This window comes from Rattus norvegicus, chromosome 4 (assembly GCF_036323735.1).
Source record: "Rattus norvegicus strain BN/NHsdMcwi chromosome 4, GRCr8, whole genome shotgun sequence".
In the NCBI taxonomy this organism is placed as follows: domain Eukaryota; kingdom Metazoa; phylum Chordata; class Mammalia; order Rodentia; family Muridae; genus Rattus; species Rattus norvegicus.
Window position 1 is genome coordinate 98518321 of NC_086022.1, and position 9605 is coordinate 98527925.

The 9605-nt window shown below is 38.7% G+C and overlaps 1 gene segment (V, D, J or C); it reads left to right on the plus strand.

Annotated features, from left to right (window-relative positions):
- Nucleotides 1-47: 47 nt before the first annotated feature.
- Nucleotides 48-590, plus strand: LOC102556118 (Ig kappa chain V-V region L6-like). The segment is given in 2 exon segments: nt 48-125; nt 237-590. Coding segments are annotated over 2 exon segments (378 nt in total).
- The last annotated feature ends 9015 nt before the right edge of the window (nt 591-9605 follow it).

Here is a 9605-nt window from a genome sequence, read left to right on the forward strand (position 1 = left end):
TCACAGCTTTGGGGACTTCTTCATATACCAGTCGCACCATGTACCATTTTCATTGCAGTGAGGACTCAACATGGACATGAGGGCCCATGCTCAGTTTCTTGGGTTCTTGTTGCTGTGGTTTCCAGGTAAAATGAACTAAAATGGGAATTTCACTGATTAGTGTTGACTGGCATTTGGGCGATGCCATCCTTTATAATGCATAACTATGTGGATATTCATTATGTCTCCACTCCTAGGTGCCAGATGCGACATCCAGATGACCCAGTCTCCATCCTCCATGTCTGCATCTCTGGGAGACACAGTCACTATTAATTGCCTGGCAAGTCAGGACATTGGGAACTATTTAAGCTGGTACCAGCAGAAACCAGGAAAATCTCCTAAGCTCATGATTTATGGTGCAACCAACTTGGAAGATGGGGTCCCATCAAGGTTCAGTGGCAGTAGGTCTGGGTCAGATTATTCTCTCACCATCAATAGCCTGGGGTATGATGATGAAGGAATCTATCACTGTCATCAATATTATGAGTATCCTCCCACAGTGAAACAAGTCATAACATAAACCCCTGTGGAAGCAGAAGTGAGACACTTGGCTGCCCCATCTGCTTCTCCTCATGAACCACCTACTCTTGTTTTCAGATGTCACAAACAAAATTTGACACTAAACCAAGAAATACTTGAGAAAGTCCATTGCTGAAAGTCTGGGGGATTTGGATTTGCTAATTAAAGCAAAATCATTACAATGATGAGAGGTCTGAACTTTACCACAGCTAGGAATGAGAGATACTTGAAAACTACAGAATACCCCAAAATAACTACTTTGCTTCATAGCAGTAAACTTTGAAGCAAAAGGAGATTAAGGCAACTCCTGGGAAAACATAGATATTTAGAGCTTTCTGACTTGTGACACTATGGATGTCCCAGGACAGTTAAGTTCAAACAAAAAAGGGAGAAAGAACATTGGAAATCTTGGAAAAGGTACTAGGAAGGGCTAGAGAGATGGCAAAACAATTAGGAATACCAGGTGATCTTACAGAAGACCTGTGTTCAGTTCTGACAATTCGTGTGGTGGTTCAAAAACCATTTATATCTCCAGTTTTATGAAATCTACTGACTACTTCTGACTTTCCTTGACACAGGCATGTACATTGTCATGCATAAATGCAAGTAGAACTACTCTTTCCATAACATTAAATAAAAGAACCCTTAAATACTATGAAATCAGATTATCAAGAGAAAGCTGAAAGAATGCAGAGTAGAAAGTGGAAACCAACCTATGACTCAAGCAAGAGGTTTAGTGGTGGGACTTAGTGATGGGAGCACTACAGGATAAAACATATAACTCTTTCATTCGCACACCCAGAAAAAGCCTACAATGTTTATAATTGTTAAAACCATTGATAGCTTTTAATATATCAGTGATTTTTCTTGCTCGTTAGGCTGGCATTTAAGGAGAAGCTCATTCTGTCACAGGGTATGTAAGAGACTAGTCCAGTCTATAGACCTAGAAATATGAAACGAATACAAATCAGGGAGCCAGAAGCAACTTCCACAGATGTTTTCCAGGACAGTAAGGGTAGATGTAGAGATGCTGAAAAGTAGTGTCCGCGGGAGGATCACATCATAAGCAACATAGAGGTCAGGGGCATCATGAACCCTGAAGAAGATTAAATACTATTATTGAGAATGAGGGTCGAGAACAATAGCCTAATTTCAATGAACTGCTTAGCTTCTACTGCTCCATCACAGTGGTGTGCTCTCTTCTGGAATATTATTCCAAGTATAGAAAAATTACTTGATTTCTGCAAAATCATCTTTTCTGTAATGTACTATAATCTCAGGAAAGCTTTGTCAGCTTTGAGACCCCATGTCACATTTGTAGGCACATTAACATACACAAATCCAGTGTAGATATTTTTCTGAACTTATACCCCAAATCTTTGAACTGAGTAGGGTGTGTGTGTGTCTGGCTCGCTCTTTCTCTCTCTCTCTCTCTCTCTCTCTCTCTCTCTCTCTCTTTCTCTCTCTCCCCCTCGTGTGTGTGTGTGTGTGTGTGTGTGTGTGTGTGTGTGTGTATCAAATTGTGGGAGGAAATTGTGTGTAGTAAACACAGTGTGTGAGACAGCAGACTCTTCACTGATCAGATCTCAGGAACACCTCGAATGATGAAAAGGTAAGGGTTTTTAAAAAGTTCATCAACTCCAACCATGGAAGATTCCACTTAGAAGACTTGAGAAAATTGATTTTAAAATTATGTCTGTTTTTATTCTTTTTAAAAATATATTTTAATATTTTATTTACCTTTTTGTCAGGAGCCATAACAGGACAAGCTAACAACTAGCAGGTGATCATCTTAAGATGGCCTGCCTAGGATTATTATATAATCTGTGACTGGTTCTCCCTTCTTAAGCAAGGCTGAAAGGGATTAATTTTAGGAAAGATTCCTGCTATTAAAATGCTTTTCCTGTTGTAATTATTAAACATATATAACAATCATTATGTAATAGTACACCCCTTTGGAGCAGATCTCTGCAGATCTACAAAGAAGTACTGTCTTGTAGTGATGCTATATTGACAAATAGATGACTTCTTAAGTCTTAATAATGATCCTACAAGAATTCCTAAAACTGTAACAGTGATTATTAAGCTCTTTTAAAGTGGGACTGCTATTAAGTCTTTTTCTGATAGTCGAAATTGCAGTGAGAACTCTGCCAGTCTCCCAATTGTCACCAATTAACTGTTCTTAGATGGTAACCAGACCATATTCCAGGAGGTTGTAAAACAATTAACCAAAGGTCACAAAAACAGAACTAGCAATTTATTATAGGTGCTAGGACAGAGGATAAAATGTCAACTGGGTTTATCTACACAAAACTTCATTAATAACTTAGTTATGGTTTTAAACCTTCATTGAGCGTGTGGAGCTGTTTAACCAGATAATTACTCCTAATAGATATGCATAGGAACATTCTCTGTTGTAAACTTCTATTTCAATTTATGATTTGATTTTTTGTGTGAACTTGTGATGAACTCTGATACATGTGATCATGTATTCTGAAAGATGTTTAAGTGCTGAGGACAAAGAGAAGACTCAGAACTGAGGCCAGAAAAACTGAGCTGAGCAGAACTGAGCTGAGCATATCTGAGCTGAGAAGAACTGATCTGAGAGAGGAACTGAGCTGAGGAGAAGTATTTAGACAGAACACTTCTTAGACAGGACTGAACTCAAGAAGAACTTAGTAGTATAGGTATAGCATTGGGAGAAAAGGCATTGAGAATAAGAGCATTATTACAACACCAGAGCATGAAGAGAGAGAAAGATTAGAAGGAGAATGCAGAGTGGAATAACTCAGAGACTCTAGGTAACATAAAAGAGCAATGTGCAGAGTGCAGGGGGAAAGAGGAAAAAAGAAGAAGCCGCAGAGAGCAGAAGGAGCAGGCAGTCTTCTCCTTAACCATGGGGCAGAACAGGTCATTTCTTAATATCAAGGCAGACTTAGTCTTATTAAAAGGAACAAGCTTCTTTCTTGCAAACTTGAGTTTAATTCATTTAGCATTACAAGGGTAGAAGCTTTTCTTTCTCTATGCAATAAAGATTGGAGCTAATTTTTCATCCAGAATGAGTGAGTTTTTTCTGCACTGGTACTTGCCTTTTGCTCCATACACATATGTAAGTATGTAATGGTAAGGATGTATGCATGTGTACCTGTAAGAATATAATTGTGAGAATACATGTAAGTTGGGCCCAACTGGTGTGAATGGAAATGTATAAAAGGCATTCACAAATCTGTATATGAACTTATATAAGTTTACTCATATTTGCCTATGTAGAAGTTTTTCCTTCTGCAAGTGCTAGTCACTTCTCTTGGTTCAATAGAACTTTATTTTTCCAAAGTACCCAATAACCTGACAAGCAAGAGACATAGGGACAAAAGGGAAAAAGGGGTCTAGCAAGGAATCCTTTACTTTATCTCCTTCCTGCTGCTTTTGAATGAGGTGCTAAGTGAAAGAGACTGAAGTTTCTGACCTCAGGGGAACACAGAAGGCAGGTAAGCTACAGTACCATAGTAACTTAGACATAGATAAGTAAACATTTTATTATTATACTGCAATCCCAAATATCTTGTAAGATCAAGTCTAACCCTCTGCCGATACTGTTCTCCCTCCACTGCCTCAAGAACTAACAAGAAAGAAGACCCCTCTTCCAGGGATGCCCTCCCCCTCCACCATCCAGCACTTTTTTAGTGCTAGCCTTTTTCTTTTTTATTCTCTCATGCAATGTATCCCAAGTACATTTTCCTTCCCCTCCCACTTCCTGGTTTTTCTACTGACCCTCTCTTCTATATCTACTACTTCTCCATTTTCTTCAGTGAAGAGCAGCACCAACCACGAGATATCAACCAAAAATGGCACAATAAAATGCCATAAGTCTAGGTACAATCTATCGTATGAATGCAGGGTGAGGCAATTGAGTAGGAGGAAAAGTGTCTTAAGTGTAGGCAAATGGGTCAGAGATACCCACACTATGATTGTTTGGAGTCCTACAATACTCCAAGCTAAATAATCATAACATATGTAAAGGATCTAGTGCAGACATCTATTCAGGTTTTGTGACTGCTGCTTCATTTCCATGAGCCCCTCTGAAGCCCTGCTTATTTGCTTCTGTGGGCCTTGCTCTCTGGATTCCTTGCCACTCTGGCTTCTGCAATCCTTTCTCTCCTGCTTCTGCTGGGTTCCCCAAGTTCTGTATAATGTTTGGCTTTGGTCCTATCAGCTGCCATAAGAAATCTCTCTAATGACAAGAGGCTATGCACAGACATATGAGTATAGCAGAATATCATTAGGAATAATTTCATTTACACTTTCTTTTAGACCAGTATTGTTTGGTTCTGTGCTACGTCTCTGGACTATCCAGCTATAATTTCATGGCATTCCTGACACTATTGGTTATGGTATTCCCTCCTGTGGCATTGGCGTCAAGGGAGACCAGTCCATAGTTGGTCACTCTCACAACTTCGAAGCCATCAGTTCTTCTGCATATTTTGTAGTTAGGACAGGTTTTAGGTCAAATATTTTGTGGAGGGTTGGTGTCTCAGCTTTACCTCGTGCTTTACAGAAGATGGTTCATTCAAGCTCCATATTGTCCATTCCAAGGAGTCCTTGCTAGGACTTATAGGTTCCAGAAAGTTTCATGTGCATTAGATTTCTACATGGCCTACCAAAGATGTGGGGGTGTAGTTTCTATTTGCTTGAAAGTTTCATGCTGCTGCTTTATTTTTCTGTTCTTTTTTTTTCTTGGATATTTTTATTTGCATTTCTTTTTCTCCTTTTATTGGATTTTTCATTTATATTTCTCCTTTATTGGATATTTTTTGTTTATATTTCAAATGTTATTCCCTTTCCCAGTTTCCTGGACATAAGACCCTATCCCATTCCCCTCTCCTTCTTCTATTTGGTTGTTCCCCTCCCCAACCACTGCCCTATTTAAGGTCCCACATTTCCCTACAATGAAGGTCCAACCCTTGAAGGATCAAGGGCTTCTCCTTCCATGGGTGCCCTACAAGACCATCTTCTGCTACATATGCAGCTGAAGCCATGGGTCATTCCATGTACAGCCTTTGGGTAGTGGTTTAGTCTCTGGGAGCTCTGTTTGGCTGTCTCATCCTGAAGGACAGTCAATGAGGGTGCAGAGGGTACCTGGAAGAGAATGGGGGACAAGAGAGACGAAGAAGGACACAAAGACAAGAGTCTGATCAAGGTGACAATTTTACTTTTTCCCAAGGTTGAATTTATATCATAACAGGAATAACAGAGAGAGGGGAGAAGTGGAAAACATTTAGCAGTCCAAGGACACAGCTTTCTTGTGGTCAACTGATGTCAATAGGATGTTGGTTTTTCAGAAAGGTTACAGGTTTGTCAGATCATTAGTCAGCAGGATGTTGATTTCTTAGAAAGGTTGCAGATCATCACATTGGGTATCTTAACATCAGATGTATTTCTCAGCAAGGTCACAATGTTATCATATCATTATTCATTCTGACCACTAGATTTGTATTAGTCTTCTGTAGCTGGCTGGGGATTTTCCATGAACCCAGTTATACTTAATTCTAACTATACTCTTAACATCATTAATGGAGGGTTTTAAGGGCATTACTCCTAACAGCATTTTTTTTTTCTTATGGGGTTGCAAGCCCCTTCATCTCTTTCAATCCTTTCTCTAATTCCTCCAACGGGGGTCCTCTTCTGAGTTCAATGGTTAGCTGGTAGCATTCAGCTCTGTATTTGACATGCTCTGGCTGTGTTGCTAAGGAGACATATATATCCAGCTCCTGTCAGCATGCACTTTCTTAGGTCCATCAATATTATCTAGTTTGGTGGCTGAATATCTATGGGATATGTGTGGGGCAAGCTCTGAGAGGCTCTTCCTTCAGTCTCTACTCCAAACTTTGTCTCCATATACCCGCCTATGAATATTTTTTGTTTCCCCTTTTAAAAAGGAGTAAAGCACACACACTTTGGTAATCTTTCTTCTTTAGCTACCTGTAGTCTGTGGATTGTATCTTGGGTAATTCTAGCTTTTGGGGTAATATTCACTTACCAGTGAGTGCATACTATGTGTGATTTTTCTATGATTGGGTTACCTCACTCAGGATGATACTTTCTAGTTCTATCCATTTGCCTCTGCATTTTATGAAATCATTGTTTATGATAGCTGAATAGTACTTCATTGTGTAGATGTACTAAATTTTCTGTATCCATTCCTTTCTTGGGGGCATCTGGGTTCTTTCCACCTTCTGGCTATTCTAAATAAGGCTGCTATGAGCATTGTGGAGCATGTGTCTTTGTTGTATGTTGTAACTTCTTTTGGGCAAATGCCTAGGAGGGGTATAGCTGGGTCCTCAGGCAGTGCAATGTCCAATTTTCTGAGGACACTCCAGACTGATGTCTAGAGTGATTTTACCAGTTTGCCATTCCACTAAAAGGGGATGTTATGTCTCCCCTTTCAATTCTGAACTTGTTAATTTGTATTTGCTCTCTGTGCCCTCTGGTTAGTCTCACTAAGGACATGTCTATCTTGCTGATTTTCTCAAAGAACCTACTCCTGGTTTTATTGATTCTTTGTATTATCCTTTTTGTTTCTATTTGTTTGATTTTAGCCCTGGGTTTTGATTATATACTGCCTTCTACTACCGTTGGGTGTATTTGTTTCTTTTTGTTCTAGAGCTTTTAGTTTTGTTGTCAAGCTGATGACATATGCTCTCTCCAGTATTTTTGTTTGTTTGGTTGATTGATTTTTTGTTTTTTGGAGGCCCTCAGAGCTATGAGTTTTCCTCTTAGCACTGCTTTCATTGTGTCCCATAAATTTGGTTATTTTGTTCCTTCATTTTCATGAAATTCTAAAAAGTCTTCAATTTATCCCTTTCTTTCTTCCTTGTCCAAGTAATCATTGAGTAGAGAGATGTTCAACATCCATGCATATGTGTGCTTTCTGTTGTTTTTGTTGTAATTGAGGACCAGCCTTATTCTGTGATGATCTGATAAGAAGTATGGTATTATTTCCATTTTCCTGTATTCTGTTGAGGCCTGTTTTGTGGCAGGTCCCATGGTCAATTTTGTGGAAGGTACCTTGAGGTGCTGAGAAGAAGCCATGCCCTATTTTGTCTTATGATGAAATGTTTTATAAACATCTGTTAATTCCATTTGGTTCATTTGTTCTGTTAGTTTCTCTATGTCTTGATTTAATGTCTGTTTCCATGACAAGAGTGGAGTGTTGAAATCTCCTACTCTTATTGTGTGAGAAAAATCTGCGATTTGAGCTTAGTAAGGTTTCTTTTATGAATGTAGGTGCCCTTGCATTTGAAGCAGAGTTATTTAGGATTGAAGTTCATCTTGGTGGATTTTTTTTGATGAATACAAAGTGTCCTTCTTTATCTTTTCTGATGACTATTTATTAATTGTTGATATTAGTGTATATGCTATAGGTGTTGTATTTAGACACTTAACTCCTGTGCTGATTCATTCAGGGTATGCCCTATTTTCTCCTCTGTAAGTTTCAGTATATATAAAAGAAATATATGAAAAATAATGTTTTACTCACTCCATCCTCCTGTTTATAGGAAACACACAATATAACTTTGTATTCATTCAAGGTAATCCCATATTTTGTTCATTCTGTTTTGTTTTTATTTATGATATACTCTGGGAATTTAGAAATGATAATTCTTTTATATTTTCTTTACATTCCTAATTCTCATCTTCCCTAAACACTGAAACTATTACTCTTAACAACCCTTTTCATCTGCAATTTTTAAATTTGTCTCATTAATTTAATTTCTGTGCTTTCATGAACATGAGTTAGGCATATATCACTCTGGTGCATCAAATCTGTGCATAGTTCAGCATAAATGCTGAACCCACAGCATTGTGATAATCCCACAATGAGGTCAGACAGGGCATTCCAGCTAGGAGAATGGCTTCCTCTTATAGGCAACAGCTTACGACGGGACAGCATCTGTTCAAAATTTTTGAGAGACTCACATGAAGACTAAGTTGAAGACTGAGGTACACATTTCCTACATATTGCCCCATACCATTCTTTTGTGTGGTATTTGGTTGAGGTCTTAGTCTCTGAAAGCCCTCTAGGGTCCAGGTTAGTTCCTGTAGAGTTTGTATCTCCTTTGAGGATCCTACCATTCTTTCTTCAACTTCTTTAGAGTCCCCAAACTCTGTCTAATATTAAGCTGTGATTCTCTGCATCTGTTTCAGTCAACTACTGGGTAGAGCCTCTCAGAGGGCAGTTATGCTAGGTTCTGCTCTGTAAGCACAGCAGAGTAACATAAAGGGGTTGATGTTGCCCATGTGATGGGTCTCAAGTTGACCAGGTTATTGGTTGGCCCTTCCCTCAGTCTCTGCTCTAACTTTGGCCATGTTTTTCTTGTAGTCAGGGCAAATTTTGCATCAAAATTATTTTCATGCTCCCATAGAGACAAATTCAGTGAATCACAAGGAACAAAGCCCTTAACTGCTACATATAACATTCAGAAAATGACAGCTATTTTCCTTTAAATTGTTGAAAAGAAAAAAAAAACATAGTTGGTCAGGTTGAAGAGAACAATTGCACACATATGTCTGTGTTTTCATTCCTTCCTGAGTTTCTGTAATACGGCACTTATAAAGTGTATGTTGTTGTCAAGATTGACAGAGTTTAGCATGTTCTTTTTCCACCAAACAGCACACATTGTTTTACTAATGTCTCCTCTGATATAGGTGATATTTTCTGTGAATTTGGGATCATGAGAAGCCTGCATGACTCTTATTCTATATCTACTGTATCACCAACTTAGGCCTTTGTATATTTCTCCCTCAGGGAGACTCACCTGTATCAGTTCAAGATAAAAGCTCAGTTGTTATCTTGTATAGATTGATCAGTCTCCTTAGGCTGCATCCTCAAAATGAAATTGCTGGTTTTGCTGTTGGTGCTGGTATTTTTCTTGATTTTTAGTGAGATGAAAGGGAAGTGAGGACTAAGAATGAATAGGGAGGATGAACCCTGTGTTCTGTTGCTCACTACATGTGTTTGTCTATGTTGGAGAAGACAGTTCTTATTC